This window comes from Chanodichthys erythropterus, chromosome 9 (assembly GCF_024489055.1).
Source record: "Chanodichthys erythropterus isolate Z2021 chromosome 9, ASM2448905v1, whole genome shotgun sequence".
Taxonomy (NCBI): Eukaryota; Metazoa; Chordata; class Actinopteri; order Cypriniformes; family Xenocyprididae; genus Chanodichthys; species Chanodichthys erythropterus.
Window position 1 is genome coordinate 11,669,846 of NC_090229.1, and position 22,385 is coordinate 11,692,230.

General features: G+C 37.5%; 1 protein-coding gene across 4 annotated transcripts in view; it reads left to right on the top strand.

The window, feature by feature from the left end:
* fnbp1l (formin binding protein 1-like) overlaps window positions 1-22,385 on the top strand; it is a 56,513-nt gene that overhangs the window by 25,654 nt on the left and 8,474 nt on the right. For 2 of the 4 annotated variants that reach the window (XM_067394574.1, XM_067394575.1), the window contains exons 2-10: window positions 8,643-8,758; window positions 11,966-12,016; window positions 12,646-12,711; window positions 13,541-13,688; window positions 13,793-13,855; window positions 16,586-16,690; window positions 16,884-17,012; window positions 18,396-18,542; window positions 21,672-21,875. In XM_067394574.1, coding sequence (XP_067250675.1) covers window positions 8,643-8,758; window positions 11,966-12,016; window positions 12,646-12,711; window positions 13,541-13,688; window positions 13,793-13,855; window positions 16,586-16,690; window positions 16,884-17,012; window positions 18,396-18,542; window positions 21,672-21,875 — 1,029 coding nt within the window. Of the gene's footprint in view, window positions 1-8,642; window positions 8,759-11,965; window positions 12,017-12,645; window positions 12,712-13,540; window positions 13,689-13,792; window positions 13,856-16,585; window positions 16,691-16,883; window positions 17,013-18,395; window positions 18,543-21,671; window positions 21,876-22,308 lie in introns of all 4 variants that reach the window. The other 2 variants (XM_067394577.1, XM_067394576.1) reach the window with 2 other exon arrangements.

The window sequence follows — 22,385 nt, forward strand, 5'->3', positions numbered from 1 at the left end:
TATGTAATCAGATTACTTTTTTCAAGTTACTTGTGAAGTATTGCATTACTTTTAAATTTACAACAAAATGAGTTACTTTTTCAAATAAGTAACGCAAATTACTTCGTTTTCCAATTCATTGAATCACAGCTCTCCTGTCCCCACGTTGAGAAAAATCTGGGAATAATTTACCTATTTACTACTTCTGCTGCTGCTTCTGTATTCCAGAATGGCAGCAGAGCTGAAAGGCTTGTTTGTTTGATCTGCACCCTCTACTGTACAGGTGTGAATTTGCATTTCCTTCAGCCTGAGGCTTTTCTTTTGGTGTGAAAGGGCCTTTATTTTTGACAAAATAGAACTTTTTTGTAAGAACAAACAACCCTGCCCAGATGAGAAAAATTAACACAAAAATAACATTTCCTTAAAAGTAACTAAGTAATGCAGTTAGTTACTTTTTTTAGGGAGTAACGCAAAATTGTAATGCATTACTTTTAAAAGAAACTTTCCCCAACACTGGTCCTGAGGATCAAATTTTAAGACGCACATATTTTCCTTAAATTCTGATGCAGATTTAAATGCTACTGAAATGTTTTAGATAAGTTAGTAATGATGCTTTGTGTTACTCTCCAACACTGCATCAGGGACTTTGGACATATCCTGTAGTGTTTTGACGGATGATTTACAGGAGCAGGCCATTGGAACGAAGATCCTGGTTTGTAGTTGTAAAGGCTGAAAGTGATCTTCCAGTCTCCCTTTGTCTTTCTTTTCCTCCTCCCCTTGCATCTTCCCCCTCATATGATCCTTTCGTTGGGCAGACAGACTCAAATTTCTGCCACCACAGGTCTACTGTCATTTTCTGGCCAGTCAGCTTTAGCCCCTGTACAATACCTACGGATAAGCTAACCACAGCTATAAATGTTTCACTGCTGCTGGCAACTTAATACAAGGCAATGTTTTTCGCCTTTTTACTTTGATTCTCCTTTTTTGGCAGCATCAAAAGAAGTGCCATGTGGAGGCTGAATTAGGCCTGTCCCTTGTGCTGCTAGAGAGGAAGGATGAAAGAGGGAGGAAGAGGTGGTGCCCTTGGGCACTTCATTAAGCACAGCAGGTTGTACTGAGGATGTGGTGAGATTTCAGAGCCCCCTTCCCCCCGCATCCTACATTCAGAAGGGAATTTTGGAAGCGCCTTGAGATGAACTATTTGAATGCTAATGTATGGATTAGCCAAAACAATGGAAAGCTTTTTAAGAAGGCATGAATTTTAACGATCCCAATTGCACCCTAAAATTCAGGCTGAAAGTACTGTAATTGGTGGGTGGTATGGCTCATGGTATGAGTAATATTTATATCACGGTAACCATATAAATGACAACATATTGCTGGAAATTCAACCTTAAATGTTTTGTAGATCACATTTATTGTTTATGTATATTATTATAGTTGTTTATATTATTATTATTATTTTATTCAGATATTCTAATTTAAACTTTCAAACTAGGTAAATCCCCAAAGGAAGTACTTTGCATCTCTTTTGTATGCCATGTATAATTCATGAACTTAAGATGAAGTGTAGTGGCTCTTTTTGGGGTCTCTCAGCTAGATTTTGGATGAATTATAAGGAGTGATATTAAGCTATGCCTGAGGCTTGTACTCTATGATTCAAGTAATAAAGACAGGGTGACATTTCTGCATTTCCCCGACCTCCCCAACAGATCGTGGGTGGGTGGGTGTGTGTGTGTGTGTGTTTTGCATTCTCATTCCATGTGTGGATAAGATTTTATCTGACAATTTGAATCTTTCAGGCATACATGGGAAGATCCAACAATAATATCAAAGCACCATCAAGGAACAATTTGCATCCATGAATTCCTTTATGTTCTCAGTCCCAGCCATATTCAAGATATCCATTGCTATGATCAGAGTAGCACATGTACGGCTCCGCCATGCTGGAATGTCTGATTTTCATATTATTGTTCATGTACTGACCTCACTTCCCGTCATTATTTGAGCGCAGGATGTTTGCCTTCTAGGAGATGCCTCTCCTGAGACATCCATTGTTCTTTAAGACCCCCAGATTTGTTTGTTTGTGTGGTCTGTGATTTTGTTCCATTTTTAGGGAGTTTCTAAAACTTTTGTGTTTTGCATGCAATCTGAGTTAAGCCTGCATTTGGATGGTGCAGAGTTGGAAATGAAAGAGAGCAGATCAGTTAAACAAGTAAGGGTGCTCCGATCAGAAATTTTGGGGCCCATTACTGGAAGCGGTATCAGCAGTTTCCCCATCACCTATACCGATCACTGAAATAAATAATACTACATGATAAATAGAAGGCTTCAAATAAATTCTGTGGGTCTGTGTTTAAGCGAATAGGCTCGTCACCAAACCGAGCATGTTTTTGACATTTTTGACACTTTTCTGTGTGTATTTGACCATTTAGGTATGAACCTGAATTCCAAATTCAAATTTACCTCTCTCTCGGAGCATTTGCACAAAAAGTCTCTTGTGACGCAATATCTCTTTTGCGGCTTAATGCAATTTTAATAACTTTTTTTTTTTTCACTGATTTAGCTGATTTGGGCTTTTAGGGAGGAACAAAAACACACTGCTGTGAAGAAAAGAAAATCGCACAGCCCTAGTTTCTTGCTGTCATTGCTGTAGGGTTGCTGCCATTGCAGTGTCTCTGCAATGATACTGCAAATGTATTGTCCTTTTCAGACACCAGGTAGAACTGCCAGAACGGGGCATTTAATGAATTTAAGCTGCACATAGAAAAAGTGTCTCGTGAATTTTGCATCATCTGATCAGCTCTTCTTTATAGAGACGACCGATCAAACTATACACAACGATTATCAGCCAATAACCATCGACACCTGATCGATCAGAGCACCTTTATAAACAAATGTGTTGTTTTCTATTTCTTTTAGTGTGCTGTATACTGCAGTGTAATTGGAAATGTTGTCTTGTAGATGTGTTTTGATGTAAGTGCTGCCATTATCTCAACTCTTAACTAGTCATTAATTTGTTCTTAAAAGTTTTCAGTCGGTCTAGATTCATAGAAAATCTTGCTGTGAGTTCTTCACACAGTTCTGGTTGTAAACAACTCACAACACTTTTGGTTAATTTTTGTTTTTTTCTGTTCCATGTTTTCTGTTATCTGTTCTCCTCTCAGTGTAATGTTCAGCCTGACATTTACTTAAGGTCAGTTTGTTGACTTGACTTTCGTTGTACATTCCTGGTCTTGTTGTGCATGATTGTTAAAAGTGCACGTTATTCCAAATAAAAATGATTTTCGGAATTTTTTTAACAAAAAGCTCATATACCAACCACCTGACATACAGAAATGTATTTTGCTTATCATTTGTCTTACATTATTCATTAAACTATATAAAGCCTCAGGAACTGATGTTTGTGTATAGTTGTTCAGTGATCTTAGTGTTTTCCCACAGTGGATGTAAGTGGCAGAGTTCTGCTTATTGAAGAGCATGCTGGAAAATTTGTAAATTATGAATGCAGATATTCTTGATCATTACAAGAACAACAACCAGGGTCCGCTGAGAGAGATGGAAAGAAACACAAAATAACTAGTGGAGAGACAGGAACAGTGAGATGGGAATGTCTGGAAAAATGTTAAAGGAGCATTGCTGGAATCACCTTGCATTAGAAATCTCATCTTGAGGCAGCAGAAAGAAATCCAGTCTGCTTTTGCAAGCACAAGAAATCCTCAGGAAGCCTTTTGTTGAATTTGTTCCCCTTCTCTTTTCTCTCAGAAAATTCTCATTAGATGCACATCAAAAGTGACTATAGCAAATACTTGCATACTTGCTTCTGCAGGGGGTCTGGGACGTTTCCTTCCCTTGAGACTTAACTTTAGGATCTCTATCAGGTTTCTGTAAACCGATATTGGCCCACCTCTTTGTATCCTAGCAACTGCAGTTGCCAGTCAGCCTGTGGAGGCGGGGCCTGCATGAACTCATGGTATTAATTATTCATGAGTGCTTGGAAGAGAGGGTGACGTAAGGATAGAAACTGAGCATGCTCGCCAAACTCTGGCACCAACAGTAACCGGGCACCAGCCAGAGAATTGGATGTATTATGCCAGCCCTTGGCTGCTGTCTTTGTTTCATTTACACTATAATATATGAACAGGCTGGGTTTTGAGTGTGAGCAAAGATGTGTGAAAGATTTTAATTTAGCAACCATAGTCATGAGCTTGTGTAATCCCTCCAGCCAAACGAACAGACCCTCACAATAAGCTAACAGACCACCGTCTCCTTTTCATCGTCAGTGCATACGGGCCAGTCAAAGAACACATGCCACCAAGAACCATGGCTCAAGCTGTTTGTTGGATGTCATAGGTGTGTTTTGGTGTGTGTTTGTGTGTATTTAGAGAGAACCTGCTGGTTGTCCAATCTGCCATTTGTGCAGTTCGAAACCCTCTGAATAGACTATATATTAGAGCTGTCAAAAATAACGCATTAATGTTATGCTTCATTTTAAACCACACCCACTCCAGGAACCAGTCTGTAACAACATTCTATTTATCTGTTTAATGTTCACTCATTTGGTGATATGATTCATGCCTATGCCAATAGAAGTCCATCTTTACACTGACCATAGACCAGTTTTCTGGTTAGTCTTAATAGTTAATGATATGAGTTTAGAGCTGAGGGCTGTTCCTATATCCTTTAAAGTATTTAGGGCATTAATATGTATAGTGCCAATTTTAGTATGACATATGTTAGTATGTGGGTCAATGACGTATAAGGATTTTCGACAGACCCATTTTAAAATACAAAAAATTATATCTATTGCAATTGTTCAAACATTAAGAATGTTGTGTACACATAAATTCAGTGATTTTAGTGTTTTTTTTTTTTTTTTTATCTAGATGAATTGGCCATAGCCTTTAAAAATGTCATATGGTGTGACTGTGATTTATCTTAAAAGTAATTCATTTCCTTAACATGCTTAACATTTATTTTTACAAGTTCTCAGTAATTAAAGTGTTTAGAAACAAAGTATTTGCAGTTTGTTTGAGATTCTGTAAAGAATGACTTTATGGTATCTTTTTAGGCATTTAAACCAAATTTTAACTGAAAAAAACAGAAAATGTATCCGTCATGTATAGTATAGTACTTTAATAATGAATAATGGTGAAGCCAAAAGTATGAGAATAATTACTTGGAAAACATGCAATATAGAAACACCTAAAGACTACATTATTTTTTTTATTAAGTATTCATTTATTACATTTAGATATTTAAAAAAAAAAAATTTTTAAATAAAGGATTGCTCAATAGCATTGTGTCCAGATGTCCCTAAGACACATGATTAGTTTCTTGTGGCTATGATTCTAAACCAGCCTGATTTTACTGGGCTACTTTAACATAAGTTAGTTTTCTAGTCATTCAGATAGCCCACTGACTAGTTCATTAGCCCACTGAAATGTCCCTAGTATGTGGATATGAGTGAAGAGTATTTTTACCTTAACTGCCGTGTATGCATGTGTGTTAAATGACACTTACAGGGTAGCAGATGGTGGGGGGGATGCTGTTTTTCCACTTGAGTGAAGCATCAGCGTGCTGCTAAGGTGATTTCCTCAATTTCAGCAGTAGCCGGCATTGAACCGGCAGGACTGTGCGTAATACTCCCTCCCGGCCTGGAGAAACACCCACACATGTCTGCATTATGTTTATGCAACACTCATCAGTTCTAGGGAGCTAATTTGGAATTAAACCTCCCACCTCATGTGATTTGATTGTCAGGTGATGTCATTGAATGGCTCACTGTGTTTTGAAGGTGGGCAAGATTGACAGAATAATGTCATGAGTTATAGCCCAGAGTAATCATTAACTACTGATCTTGTGTGCAAACAGAGCATGAGCGAAGAGATTCCAGTTTTATCTTAATTGCACTTTATCGTCCCCTCTCTCTCTCTTTCTTTCATTCTGTGATACATTGAGGATTGTGCACTCATTAGTTGAATAAGATGCTGTCAGTATAACAAAGACATCAATTCAGCTCAAAATACAAGCCACTTAACAGATGAGCCCCAGAGTATTCTACTGGCTTGATTGAAGTGTTAGGTTGAATATTAAGTGTTAGGTCTGGATTATATCTATTAGGGCTGCACGACAAGCCACGCAATATCGTGTTCATTATCGAAGGTGATTCATCTGCGATATGAATGCGATATTGCGTGGCTTGTCAGTGATCTACGGCTCTGTCTATTAAATGCTGCTCCATTTGAAAGCAGGTGATGGCGATTTAGCGGTAATCAGGTAACCGGCTTTACTGACGAAATGCGCGTGACAATCGCATGCGATATTTCGTGCAGCCCTAATATGTATGATATATTTAGAGAAAAGTTTTGTAGTTTTTTCATACGTTGTACTTTAACAAACTCCTCCTAGAGTTTTAATCTTTTTGCCTTTTATTATGATAGGAGAATGGACAGGAAGCGAGGTGGGAAAGAGAGAGGGGGACGGGATTGGGAAAGGTCTGCGATCCGGGACTCGAACTCTGGTCGCCCGAAGCGCAACGACGGTATATGTTGATGCGCTGCCCACGAGGCTATCGGCTATCTGTGTAAATTTTGTTTTGGGTCAGTGTGTTAATGTGTCATTGCCGTCCTGTAGTTTATGTTCTTGGTGTCACATCATGCAATTGTCAGGGATCTTTTGCTAGGTTTGCTACTGCATTAAACTGCTTTTCTCATCAGTCGTGTGTTCTATTCCTGATGATGTTAATCAGAAGTCCTCAGGGTGAGGCTGATTAAATGAATTTGTAATCTGTGCTATACTCCGTGAGGTGCTGTAAAGACGTTTGTTCATTGTTCTCCAGTGGAGGAAGTACGCTGGCTGACTCTCATCTCGGTCTGTCTCACAGAGTCAGTGCCAGAACTCCAGAACGAAGCTCTCTTCTTCTCCCTAAGCTTGTAGGTTCAAACCCTGTCTTAACCCCAGGTTGGACTTTGGACATAATCAGTCACAACAACCAACAAATCAAGATGTACATCTCAGGAACAGTGTAATAAAATAATGAAAAAATATTTATTTGTAATGCATCACAGTTTGTTAGGACACATATTAGTTTTGGTTTTGTGATAAAGTCTTTGAAGCTGCTTTACTGTGTCTCTCTTGTCTCCTGTTGAACAGTGGATAGACTGTCTTGTGCCCCCTGTGAACAGACTGGCTCTGCCTCAGGCTAATACACAGCTTGTCTGTCTCTCTCTCTTTCAGTCTCTGCATCTCAGAGATCATCATCATCATCATAAAGCCTCGTCTGACCTATGACAGACTGAGACTATACAGCCCGTGGCGGCATTCGCATTTAGTTCATAAAGACAGGTCTTCACAGGGCTCCTGACTCCAACGGCAATGGTCACATTTATGACGACAATTTAAAGAAAATAAGTAAACAATAAGTAAATACTTTTAATAAATAAATATTGTCTAAAAATTATATATAATTATTATAATTATATAACTAAATTATAAATACATCATTTTTAAAAATTTAATTTAAAAATACTTAAAATTTTATATATTTTATTTTGTTTATTTAATATACATTTTTATATAAAATGTTTAACATTTTAAGTGATTGTCCTCCCTCTAAAACAAAAAAAGTTATTTAGCTACTCAGTCTTTCATTTTAGGTACTTCATGTTCTCGCTGTCTATCTGGCTTCATCCAAGGCTTTACCATAAATAGTCCTAGAATGTAAAGCTGTAGATGTCACTTACTCCTCCGTAGAGTTGTTTGTTGCTCAGAACCCAGATGGACTGTTTGGATCCACCGTGTCTGTGCTGTCGGGTTGGTGGTGAGGAATGTGATGTAATAGTCTTAAGCTGGAACTTTTATCTCACCCGATTCTTCATCCAAGCTGGCTGGATGAAGGCAGCAGAATCTTTCTCTGCGTGTCTGCAATAACAGATAAAAGCTGTGAGATTTTGTGAAGCAGGCTGGTACCTACATACATTTACAACCCAGTATATGTTTTTATGAGTGGCTCAGTGGGTAGCGCTATTGCCTCACAGCAAGAATGTCCCCGGTTCGAGCCCCAGCTAAGCCAGGAATCCTTTTTGTGTCAGCGTGGGTTTCCTCTGGGTGTTCCGGTTTCCCGCACAATCCAAAAAACATGCAGTGCAGTTGAATTGGAGACGGTAAATTTGTCTGTAGGTTTGAATGCATATGTGTGAGTCCCAAACCGTCTAATGGGGGGAGGGTTGGGGAAAGACCTAATGACCTACCACAGAAAAATCATCTGCAAGAAAATTCATGGACGGTCTCTCGCGTATAGCAAGAGGTGGTCCATAGAATCACCAAGGGTCAGATGCGACTGATGGTTAATAAATTAATGTTTTTATAGCAGGATATGTAACCGTATCCTCAATGCTTGACTTAAAATATATTTTATAAGGGAAGAGTGATTTTCATCTTGACTTGGTTGAAAACGTGTTCAAAGCAATGAAACAATCCTTGTTTGTTATGTGGATGTTTATTCAGCATTGATTTATATTCTGCACTCACCCTGCAAATGTTTAATATTCTTCAAACAAGTCCTTCTTTATTCATGTTTCCTGTCTGGCACCAGCAACCCAGTGACAGATCAAACTCCCTCTCACTGGACCTCTCTCTCTTCTGCTTTATTCTTTGATCAGGACCAGTTCGAGAATCTCGACAAACACACACAGTGGGGCATCGACTTCCTAGAGCGCTATGCAAAGTTCGTCAAGGAGCGTCTGGAGATTGAGCAGACCTATGCAAAGCAGCTACGGTGAGCATCTAACAACACGCCTTAAACAGCAACTTCCGTCAATGTCTCATCTGACATCAGTGAGGGGTTTTATTGTGCTAATAAAGCATGTAATTAAATAGGTTAATAAAAAAATGAATGATTTATGTGAGGCACTGATTCAGATTCAATCTTTGTAGCCATGTTTACTAGAGATGCACATAACTACTTACTTATAGAATCAACTGGGTACACTAGTTGACTAATGGTCACAAGGAAACCTTGTATAGTTTAAGGATGAATTTAATTGACTAGTCGATTAATAGTGACCAATCCCTGAAGTTTACAGATATTGCAACAATCTATTAACAATATCTGACCATTAATCTGTAATTATCATCAAAATGTAATTAACTAATGCATGTCACTCCTGTGCTTTTAATAGTGGCAACAGCAAAATGTTAAAAGTAGGGTAGGCAATGTTTTTCATAAACACTTTTTTGCTATATTGGTGGTAACTCTCTTCACATCCTGATAGCAATCAATAGTAGAAGTGGTCTAAATATTAAAAATTTACATATATCTACTGTGTAAGTCTTAGGACCAAAAAATGTTCGTCCAATCATTGCATTGTCCTTCCTGCCTGTCAACGCATGTATTTCCATACCTCCGCGCACCCTGCTTGCACAGACATCACATGTCATCAGCGTGTTCTGTAAGTCTATGCAGAGTTGTAGACAAACAGTCACAGAGTGCTGCAAACAGAGGCCACCTTTCTACAGTTTCTCATGAACCAAAACAATGAGTTTTGCTGTGTTCACGACATGACAACCGCAATTAAGAGATGGCAACCCATGCAGTTCTGCTCGGAGCTGTTCACGTCCTCAGACTTGGATTCATGAGTTTCTATGTCAGCACTATTAATACTGAAATGAATCCGCAGCAGTCAGGTGGTACAAGTCAGCGCTCTTCAAGTTGTTTACGTTCATTATTATTATGTTATGTGCTTTGAGACATGAGGTAATTTAATGCAATCTCTCGTGACACTTTCCAGACTCTGCTCTGGCTGTGTGCATTCATGTGTTTTGGAGGAGGCGTGGCTTTAGAGAGCGCTCTGAAGGGAGGGTGGGATCTTATGATTTCAAAGCTAGCTTGTTACAGCTAGCCTCTCCAAAATTGCCTACCCTACCCTTAAGATACCACTGTTCAGTAAATCAATAACAAAGTAATATACAGTAGTTCATCAGCCTAACTGTATATTTCTACACATTATTGTATAATTCAACTGATTTGCAATCTCAGATGTGCATATATTGGCTGCTTTGAATGTTGTTTATCAGTCAGTTTTTATAGTTGGAACAATCTGTTTTATAATAGGACTTTAATTGTCCTAATGTGCACATCTGCCTTGACCCATGTTATTGATTTTTTTTATTTTTTTTTCCCTGCATCATTCCCTTCTCTGGTAATATTGCTTTTTGCCTTGGGATTCAGCAAGAGGGTGAGAGACACATGAGGGGTCAAAAATCCCTGCAGGCTCTAAGTTGTAAGATTTGATATGAGATCAAACTGAGAACGAGAGACAGTCCGTGTATTCGCCAAAGGACATGCAGTGACTGCAGCTGGGGCCTCCTCTCCTATCCTCGCTTCTCTCCTTACCTCTCCTCTCCTGGGAAGTCTTGGTCCCCGTGGATGTTCCGCTGTTGCCTGGATACGGTTATAGAGTCGCTCATCCCCCCCCCCTCAAATCTCGTTGAAGGTTCTAGTGTAGTACCACATTCATTCTACCTGACAGGTCCCACAATGCTCTCTACACCCACCCCACCCCCGTCACACATGGCAACACCCAGACTGTTTTCTCTCTCAAGGGTTTCTGTAGTGAGGGGTGAATGGAGCCAAAGGACATTAACCTTGTTTGATTTTTAATATAATTTTTTTAGAAATTAATCTATTTATTGGCAATATATTATTTTTTTGTTCTGTTTAGAACTATTTTAGATAATTATTATAAAAATGATTAAAAATAGCCAGTCATTCCAGCATATCCCCTGGTGGTGATGTCAAAACGTAAGCATCCATGTATTTCAGAGTATTCTATTTATTATGCGAGTTGTGATTTTAAATAGGCTAAAGCATTAAAAACCCCAGAGTATTTCAAAATGTCAGTGGGAAACTTAAACAGAGATCTCTCATATTTGAACTGTACCACTTGTCCTTTGGCTGCACGATATCAAGACACATTTTTTTATATTTCATTTTGCGATATCCCCTACCGCAAAGAACTTACTGTGGCTGGATGTGCTTAAATCTGCCATATATGGACGCTTTCCTGTCACGTATTACACATGCGCACTTCGATAAGCTGACAGAACGCAGGTAAGGAAATCTGGGTAATGGGCAAAAATCTAGCTGTGTCGATCAGTTTATTCTTAAGCCGTTAATGACTTTACGCCATTAAAGGAAAACTGTTTAACACATTTACATGACCACATGCATTGTTGACATAAGCATAATCTGTTTAAGAACAACACACTGTATTCCTGCTCCTACTCTTTACTGTGTTAAAAAAGGTCTTAACATTACACTTTGACATGCACATAACATATGTTTCTTTTCACATCAAAAGAAGTAACTCTGTTGATTATCAGTTTGATCCAAAAAAGGATGCTGAGACACTTTAGTTTGTAAGTGTACATAACCCTTCATAACCAGATTGAAAGTGAAGGGAAGTGAGTTTTTTTGTTTGATCTGTTTCGTGAAGTGGATTTGAGGAAGCTTTCATAAAGGAAGTGACAAACATCATTAATTCAGCTCGATGGGGGTCTAGGTTGGGGAGGAGGGACCGTCTTCCTCCCTAAGCACATTTGGCGGACCCCCACACCATCCCCCATTCCTGAAGAGAGGAGCATGCCTGAGCACAGCAGTAGAGCTTCTCTCAAGAGCTCCCACATAAGATTTGTTTCTGCATTCGTTCCCTTGAGTTTATATTGCGTGGGACGGGTGGAGAAGGAAGACCCGAAGTAGCATACCATCACTTGTTTTGCCTGTTTACTGTGGCCTACATTAATTCTCTGATGCACAAAGTAAACACACTAGACAGACTCCTTTTTCTCTTCATGGCTGTATGAATAACTTTAGTTATGATGTTAAGGGATATTATAATCCCCAATGAGTGGTTTTGTTTGATCTTTTAAGAACATGAGCACTTTTTTCTCTGAGTTCTGAATATTTCTTTTTGTTGCCCAACAGGAGTCTGGTTAAAAAATATTGTCCCAAACGCTCCAAAGATGATGAGCCCAGGTGAGTTAAATTACAAACTTTTGTATGCTCAAAAGATTAAGTGGTTATTTTGGCAACTGTTTGTTTTTAAGGGGAGCTAACAAAAATTGAGTTGGATATAGCATATAATAGCCTTTTACATGCATCTATAGAATGCTTGATTCTGATTGGTCAGTCTAATTGATCATTGTCCAAAGAACATGACTAATTTCCTACTTAGCAAAACTAGTTTCATGTCTCTCATATCATATCTGCAGTCTATTTTTAATTGAATGAAATAAAATATAAATAGTGGATGAAAAAATGGGAAATAAAAATTAAAACTGAAAGAAAAATAAATTAAACCTACATAGTATAAAAAAAATAAAGAATATAAAAATGAAATAATAAAACTTATAAAACTAAAAGCTAATTCAAATATTAATAAAAACTATTTTAGTATTGATTATTTAAGAAATACTAAAATAAAACCATATCAGTATATTCTAATACACTCAAACTATTGGATCTAATGACAGAATAAAATCAATTTGTTTTACTACAACTCTACATTTTATGCATTCTTACTGATTAGCTCATGGCATTATTTTATTGTACGTTTTGGCTGTAGTTGCTTTCCTAACCAGCATTTTCTACCCTGTTGGCTCTAGATTACGGTTGAAAGCAGAAACGGGGGAGTATTCGATGGGTGTCAGCTCGAGACCCTCCCATATCCCGTAATGAATTCCATTAGATAGGCATAATTTCTCCCAGCATGTGTTTTTGTCCCAGGACATTCCTTATGTAGTGTACAGACTGCCCACTGATTAGAACTTAACCCTGGAGGTGGGGGACATTTTGCTTTGGACAAAAACATCTCCGTCAAGCCCTCCCAATACACACACATCCTTAAAGAGGAGACACGAACAGCTTTTTGTGTGTTTGTGAAGGGGGATTTTTAATATAGTGAGCTAGTCATGCCTTACAGGCTGGCCTTTAGTCAATATCAACATACAGATAGACTAGAGTCTGTCGGCCCCCAGGGGCCATGGCGGCAACCTGAGGAGAAGCTGTGTGTGACTGGTGATAAACGCACTTCATTTTTAATGAGGGCATAAAATGTCCAATAAATTGTCCCATATCAGAATGTAAACCTTTTAGTTCAGATGCAAGAGGTTCAGAGTTCTAAAAGTAAATATTAAGGTCTTTTAAAGCATTAAATCAGCTACCCTGCTTTGGCCTTTAAAAAAAAAATCAACAACAAAAACATAAGTTGACTAATTCTAATGCTTATATTTATTTTGTCATTTTAATGAATGGAAAAAAGCTTGCATTTGATTTGTTTGATGGAACTGGATATTTTCATATAGTTTTTATTTTAGTGTTGTAGGAAAGGAGTTGGAGTTTTTTTTTTTTTTTTGTCAAGTAAAAAATAAATAATACTTTTGACTCAAATAGTCATTGATGCTGATATGCAAATAAAAATAAACTAATATAATATAATAAGATGAAACAAGATTATATGTTGTATTATTTTTTTAATCGTTTTATATTTTCTTTCTGCAGGTTCACATCCTGTCTGTCATTCTACTCCATACTGAACGAGTTGAATGACTACGCAGGTCAGCGAGAGGTCGTTGCCGAGGAGATGGGGCACAAAGTGTATGGGGAGCTGATGAGGTACTCACAGGACCTGAAGGCAGAGAGGAAACATGTGAGTGCCAAATATATACGCCTGAGACACCTGCATGTTCTGGTACAGTTCAAGATGAGTTGTATTTTAAAATCTGTTTGTTGTGTCTTGTGTCTGATCAACAGCATCTCCAGGAGGGACGAAAAGCCCAACAGTATCTAGACCAGTGCTGGAAACACATGGACAATGTAAGTAATATACTAGTAATTTCGTAAAATATCAGTAGTGCCGAGTACAGACTCTGGACCTATGTGAGTCTGTACGATACGCTTGTGTGCAGGGCCTCAAATTAAAGGGTAAGTTCACCCAAAAATTAAAATTCTGTCATTAATTACTCATCCTTATATCGTTCAACACACGTTCGTTCATCTTCGGAACACAAATTAAGATATTTTTCATTTAAATCCGATGGCTCAGTGAGGCCTGCATTGCCAGCAAGACAATTAACGCTTTCAATGCCCAGAAAGATACTAAAGACGTATTTAAAACAGTTCATGTGACTACAGTGGTTCAACCTTAATATTATAAAGCGACGAGAATAATTTTGTGTGCCAAAAAAACAAAATAAATTTCAAATAGATTTCAAAACACTACTTCATGAAGCTTTGAAGATTTTCAAATCTTTTGTTTCAATTCATTGGTTGGGAGCATGTATCAAACTGTCAGTCACGCCCCCCAGTGGTGATTTACGTAACGAAGCCTCATTTACTGAAATCATGTGACCTTTGGTGCTCCGAATCCCTGATTCGAAACAAAATGTTTGTAAAGCTTCATGAAGCAATGTTTTGAAATCGCCCATCACTAGATACTGTTGAATAAAGTACTTTTTTTTTTTTTTTTTTGGCACGCAAAAAGTATTCTCGTCACTTCATAACATTAAGGTTGAACCACTGTAGTCACATGAACTGTTCCGAAGATGAACGAAGGTCTTACAGGTGTGAAACGACATGAGGGTGAGTAATTAATGACAGAACTTTGTGAACTAACCCTTTAACACTCACCAAGCAAAAAAAAAAAAGAGCATTGTTGAGTATATGAAATGGTGTCAATCGCCAGTTTGCCAGTAACATTTTTATGAATTCTAACAATACAATGTTGTGAGAACATGAATGTGAAGAGACTCCAGACAACAGTCCAAACGAATGCTGATTCACAAACTTCTGGCAGTGCGTAGATCCAGAAATAGCTCAAAGATCACCGAAAACAATTTTCATATGGGGATCTCTTTTGTTTTTTGTGATCTTTTTTTGACAAACATAAACAACGCTCAGAACAGGTGATGGGCCAGTACTGCATCGTCACTAAAGTTTAAGCCTTGGCAATTTAAATAAGCCCTATTCAAGCACAAGATGACGTGAAAGGGAACTCAATTTGTTACTCACACGCTGTGTGGGAAGTTTAAACATCCAAAGCTAGCACCCAGTAAGCCACATCTCACAGCGCGTGAATACTAAATTGAGCTCTCGTTCATGTTTTCTTGCACTTGAATGAACTTATTCACATAAAATTATATAAGAAATTGCTCAGAGTATCCTAGTGAACATAATCTTAAATTAACATAAACGGTGTACAAAAAAAGATGCACAGAATGTATCAGTATATTGGATCCGTGCTTTCAGTCTTAAAGTTGTTGCTGTTATATAGGCGTTTGTTAAATGTTAAAATTACTCAATGCTCTTGACTAAATAACTTTTGTAACTTTACTCATGTTTAATTTATACAGTGAGGACTATGCAGTGTTATTTTACATTTGATTAGCCTACTTTATTCAATTTCTGTAACTCAAAACTACTGTTAGACCTACCTGAAAAATTTTGTTTTCTCTGGTATCTAAAATTTTGGTGTCATTACTACCTGTCTTTGCAAAAAGGGTTTCATGTCCAGCAAAAAATATTTATGGCCGGTAAATTTTCTTAAGTCACCAGCTATTGGCAGGTGTGGCAAAAAGTTTATTTTAGGCCCTGTATGTGCATACATCCATATATAAGAGCCCTGAAGGTAATGGTATTGTTCAAAACAGTTCTTTGTCAAAATCCCCCAATTATTATTATTATTATTTTTTTTTTTTTTTTTTTTGAAAAACTGAAGCAGTGTTTACGTAATGACTTAGCTGAGAAATACTTTGCATTGTTTATTATTCAATGGCATGTTATTTTTTGTTGTGCTTTGGAAATTGGTAGTAAGAAATGTAAAATTTCACTTGTATGGGTATCAACCACAGAAATTTTGGAATTGCATCAGCCCCATTTAAGATTGATTGTGTTTGTACTGCTATTTGCACAGTTGTGTCAGTGGCTGAGTGCGAGTGACCGATTCACAACCTCTCCTCCAGCTGTGACCTGAGGTCCAGATATATACAGATCCAGATGACTGTGTGTTTGTGCAAGTACAAAACAGAAGAAGTGACAAAGACTGTTGGCAGTGCACAAATGGAAACCTTCCTGCGCCGCATTCATGTTATAATGCTCTTTCTTTCCATTCTCCCTCTCGCTCCAATTCATACCCTGCACTGCATTCCTGTATCCTGTACGTTTCCTGCCTGTCAATGCGTCTCATAGACTGTGTGGCTGGAGTATTTGTGCAGCTTTATGGTTGCTGCAGTTTAAGGCCAGCAACAGCTGAATCTGGCATTGAGAATGGCCATGTTGTAATAACATAGGTATTCCTCTTTCTTGCAATGTCACGAAATGAAACACAGATGGTCTGGAAGCTGTTACACAAATTTCATTATCGCTCTCACTTTCAGTACGGTTTTGGATGTTTGTTTGTAAGATTGCATTTATGTCACTACTAGATCAAATCCTGACAGTTTTTATGCAGGAAGGATTGCTAATGCTCACATAGCATTGCAGGAAATGCTTCATGTCTGTTTTGACAGCCCAACAACGAATGTCTCCTTTTCCATATGGATTTCACAGAGTAAAAAGAAGTTTGAACGGGAATGCAAAGAGGCAGAAAAATCACAGATGATGTACGAGAGGCTAGACAATGACATCAACGCCACAAAGTCAGAGGTGGAAAAGGTATATTCTGTGATCCTGATATACTCTACATAAATTATTGAAGTTATTGACTGAACATTGTCTGAACCATTTGAAAAACATTGTAAAATAGAAACTTGAATGCAGTTTCTGGCCTAAGACTGGAAGTTGTCCTGAGGCCTGAGCTGTATTCCTGATGTATTAGTAATGCAGATGACCATTCATTCCGTCTTAGGCAAAGTCCCAGCTGTATCTGAGACAACACATGGCAGAGGAGAGCAAGAACGAGTATGCAGCCCAGTTGCAGAACTTTAATGCTGAACAGTGGAAACATTTCAACGTGGCCATTCCTCAAATATTCAAGGTGAGTTGTTGAAGTCTAAAGATATAAAGATTATACTTACTGAACAAGTAGTTATTTTAGTATTATTTAAGTACTATTATAGTAGTCAGTAATATTTTGATTTAGCATTTTTTTTTCAGTCATTCTTATTTTCAGTTTTGTTTTTTCAGTTTAATTTTTGTGCTTTTGTCATTTTTTTTTGTATAGAATTGAAAAGAAAATTTTTATATTTAGCTTGAATTTATAGTAATTTTAGTACTTAAACTTATTCCAGTTAGTTGCAATTCCTAATTTTCTTTGAAGTTTTTAAGTTTTTTTTTTTTTTATCTGATGTTTGTATTATATTTTATTTCAGCTATATTTCTTTAAAGGGTTAGTTCACCCACAAAGGAAAATTATGTCATTAATTACTCACCCTCATGTTGTTCCAAACCCATAAGACCTTCGTTCATCTTCAGAACACAAAGTAAGATATTTTTGATGAAATCCGATGGCTCAGTGAGGCCTCTATTGCCAGCAAGATAATTAACACTTTCAGATGCCAATAAAGGTACTACAAACATATTTAAAACAGTTCATGTGACTACACTGGTTCAACCTTAATGTTATGAAGCGACAAGAATAACAACAATATCTAGTGATGGGTGATTTCAAAACAGCTTTTGAAGCTTTACGAATCTTTTGTTTCAAATCATTTGTTTTGAGCGGCAAAGTCACGTGTTTTCAGCAGTTTGGCAGTTTGATACACGATCCAAATCACTGATTCGCAACAAAAGATTCGTAAAGCTTCGAAGCTTCATGAAGCAGTGTTTTGAAATCGGCCATCACTAGATATTGTTGAAAAGTCGTTATTTTGTTTTTTTGCAGCACAAAAAGTATTCTCGTCACTTCATAACATTAAGGTTGAACCACTGTAGTCACATGAACTGTTTTAAATATGTTTTGAGTACCTTTCTGGATCTTGAGAGGTTTGGTGACATTGCTGGCAATGGAGGCCTCACTGAGCCATCAGATTTCATCAAAAATATCTTAATTTTTGTTCTGAAGATGAACGAAGGTCTTACAGGTGTAGAACGACATGAGGGTGAGTAATAAGTTACTTTTTTTTTTTTTTTTTTTGGGTGATCTAACCCTTTAGCAGTCATGGTCAAATTATGCAGCATCTTGCACATGAAACTGCATTCTGAAAACATGCCACTCAAGTTAACGTTTAAAGCTTTCAATCTACTGACATTTTAACCGCAAAATTGCTTTCTGTGTGAAGCCGGCCCTTAATAAATTTTTTTTAGCTAACAATAACTTTTGGTTTGCGACCATTAACAGAAAAGATCTAATAATTCAAAACGTCTCTACTGTATGTAGTTTTGTTTATGTAGTTGAACCTCTGTGTCCATGTGCTTGCAGAATCTGCAGGACATGGATGAGCGGCGGACGGTCAAGCTTGGTGAGACGTACCGGAGTTTTGCCGAGGTGGAACGAAGAGTCATTCCCATTATCTCAAAATGCCTGGAGGGCATGGTGACCGCTGCTAAAAATGTGGATGAGCGTAGGGTAAGTGTTGAAATACTCTTAAGACTTGAATGCAGAGCCATACGAAAAGGAATTGAGTACTGGTAAAACATCTATAAATTCTATTATGAGATATATATAAAAGTTCAAAGTTCAAGAAAAAAAAAAGACATTTAATGTTACAAAAAGGTATCATGGTTTCCGCAGATATTAAGCAGCATAACTGTTTTCAACATTGTTAATAATAAATGTTTCTTGAGCCACAAATCAGCATATTAGAATGATTTCTGAAGGATCATGTGACGAGCATAACTTCTTTCAAAAACAAACACAATTTCTTACAGATCAATATATATGTATGATGCTTACAAAAAAGGAAGAAAAAAGAAAAGATGCATTTTAGAACCAGATGGTGTTGTTATGACATCTAATGTGCTTTGATTACCACCCTTCATCCCATGGTTGCCTCAAGTAACTTATTATGCTCTATTATGAACTCAAGGGAATGTACCGTACTTCTCCCTGATGTAGTTAAGTACCTATGATCTTCATGGTAGCCCCCGGTCTACTACAGTGAAAAAGGGAGTATCGGAAACGACGAGTAGGCGAGAGGAAGTGAGGGAGTGGATGATTGGGAGCAAGGGTGGATGAGAGAAACATAAGTTGCTCATTTTCTAGTGCTGTCGCCAGCGCTGATGCTTATGAAAAGGTTGCATGTGGTGCCGCAACCTCTGATTACATTTTTATCTTGCCCCATTTTAGTCTCCCTCTCTCTTTCTGTCCTGTATTCGTTCCAAAGTTTGGGGTCAATAAGGCTTTATTTATGTTTCTTTACTCACCAAAGATGCCTTTATGATCAGTAGTATGTGAGATATTGTTACAATTTAAAAGCACACTATGTAACTTTTGGCTCTCTATCAGTTAAAAAACAAAACTGCATGCATTTTTCGGAAGAACTTTTTTGGTTGTGCTTCGGCTCTGCATGACTGTGCAAATGAATATAACCCTTCACAATAGATATGCTTAATAATAAACTCTGTTAGAGAGCCTGTTCAATAAAATATCTTACTCACCTGTTGAGTAACAAAAACGCCATCTCTGCATCACTTTTCTCCGAAAAGCCAAGCTAATGTTGACTCCAGTTTTGTTACGAGCTCTGTTTTTATGTGCCAGCAGACTCTCCTCTCTTTGCTGTGTTTTTTAAATGGGTGATTCACTAGAGGTTCGAGATCAATGCCAACCTCTCTCACTCGTTGTGATAACTAATACATATTTAAAGGTACATGGTGTAGCTTTTAAAATGAATTTTAAGATGAATTTTATTTCTGCGATGGCAAGGCTGAATTTTCAGCAGCCATTACGCCAATCTTCAGTGTCACGTGATCATTCAGAAATCAAATATGCTGAAGTTTTTCACTTTTCATCAATTTAATACATCTCTGCTGAAAAAAAACAAAAACATATTGACCATGAACTTTGAATGATAAATATTGAACTTCCAAGAAATGTTTTAACAAGCTGTTCTTAGCAAAAAGACCTCAGAGCTTTATATAAAGAAGCTAAAATTAACTTTTAATGTAGCCTAAGCCACCTTAAATACTGATGCTTAATTCCTTAGCTTCCCACTAGCCATTTTTTTAGCAAGTTTTCCATCATAATTTTCATTTTAGGAGAGAATCTTTATTATTCTTAAACAACTATATGCGCAGCCTCAAGTGGGTGTCAAATCAATGACCCTAGAATCAAGTTAATGGCCCAACCGACTATCTGACAAGATCTAGATGTTTATGATGAACATATAACAATCTGTTCACGTAACACAACCATTTAGCAACTCCTAACTAGGTTAGGATACCCCTACAGGTATCTTAAATAATTTAGGAGATCAACTAACTTATGCACAAGTCTTTCTTTATTCTAGGAATAATTCTGCATTGACGTTGTGATGAATTACTGTCATTTTAAGCTGGCAGCTAGAAGATTCTACTCAGAGCTGTTCATATCCACAGACTCAGAAAAGATCATTTTCTAGAGTAACACCCATAACACCAATGCCAACCTTGTTTTTCCTCTTTCCCCTTGCTTTCCCGACTCCAATTGTCGGTACTTGCCCTGCCCAGTGACGAACCAATCGGGTCTGATTATGACCTGATTCTGTTTACAGTTTTATTTATGAGCTCGCTTACGTTGTTTTGGGATTTCCTAATGCCCTCTGCTTGAATGCTGAGGTCAAGAAAGCCTCATAGAGGCTGTTAAACGTGTGACATGAAGCCAGAGCTCTTTTGTAATGCTACCACACCCTGGATAAACACACAGTCATCCCAGACCAGCTAACCATCTTGCATTGTGCCTACTTTCACAGTTTACCAACACTACAGTACTCACTGTTTCTTCATATAATGGCCTTAAATCATGCCTTTTTATGGCCTTCATTTTATAGTCTGTTTTTCTCCAAAGATATGATGTTGCAGTTTGTTTCCTCTATACAATATTACTGTTACAGGTATGGGCTAGTAACCAGAAGGTTGATGGTTGAGTGGAAAAGAACAAACCATGAGCTTACACCATTATGCTTACAGCACTGAGTTGAGAATTGATGTTCAAGAGTGCAAACAAATAAGTGTAGTAGTAGTAGTAGAGAAAGAGATGTGTTATGTTGGTGACAGAGTTCAGGGAAATGTGTTAATTTGTTTGAATGAAATGTACTCTGCTGTTCAAAGGTTTGAGAAAAAAGTCTCTTATGTTTCTGAGGCTACATTTATTTGATCAAAAATGTAGTAAAACAACCGTTTACTTATTTGAATAGATTCTAAAATGTAATTTATTCCTGCTGTATTTTTAGAAGCCACTACTCCAGTCTTCAATGTCACATGATCTTTCAGAAATCATTTTAATATGCTGATTTGCTTAATATACTTAATATATTTGATATATTGTGATCATTTTTTTTTCAGGATTCTTTGAAGAATAAAAAGTTCAAAAGAACAGCATTTATTTGAAATAGAAATCTTTTGTAACATTATAAATATCTTTACTCTCGCTTCCTTGCTGAATAAAAGTTTTGTTTTTTTTCTTTAAAAAATAAACTTTTAAAAGGTAGTGTATTATACTTGCACTTGGCTCTAAATAAAGAGTATCAAGCATGTTAAGCATATTATTGTTGTCCCACAGGATTCTGGGATTGTAGTGGAGTCATTCAAGTCAGGGTTTGAACCCCCGGTTGATTTCCCTTTTGAGGACTTCAGTCAGAACATCCAGCGAACAGGATCAGATGGCACCATTGGGACCCCCAAAACAGAGGGAGGCAAACCGGACCCCAAACACGCTATTAGCAGGACCAAAAACAAACTCTGGCTTTTTGGGAAGAAACCCAAGGTAAGTTTTACAAATGCTCTTCATTGTTAAGCAACCTCTGGTCCATTTTAAATCTCATTTGCTTAGAATAGGTGATAAATTAAAAGCCCACATGACCGCCAGGCTCTCTCTGTTTTGGCTTGTGTGAACAGTAAAGGGTTATAAAGCTAGGTAAACTTTAACTTTTCTTTTTAGACCTATGCTGTAAGTACAAACTTCCTGACCTTTTTATGTCTTTTTTAAGAACATTACTTCACGTTTTTCCTTCCCTTGAAAGCAGTTCTTGTTTTTATGAACCCTTCATTTGATTGATGTAATGAAAGTTAAAACTTGCTTTTAAGCAACATTAAACAAGCTAGACTTCATTCAGTCAATCATTTCACTAGTGATCATAGTTTTGCGTGTTCGTTTGTTTGATTGGTTATTAGTTCACCTTAAATCTTTGTTGTCCCAGCTTCCCCCATCCATCCCTCCTCCTTCCCTCCCAAGTTTTCCCTCTGGCCATTTCCAGCCTCCTAAATTCCGAACAGA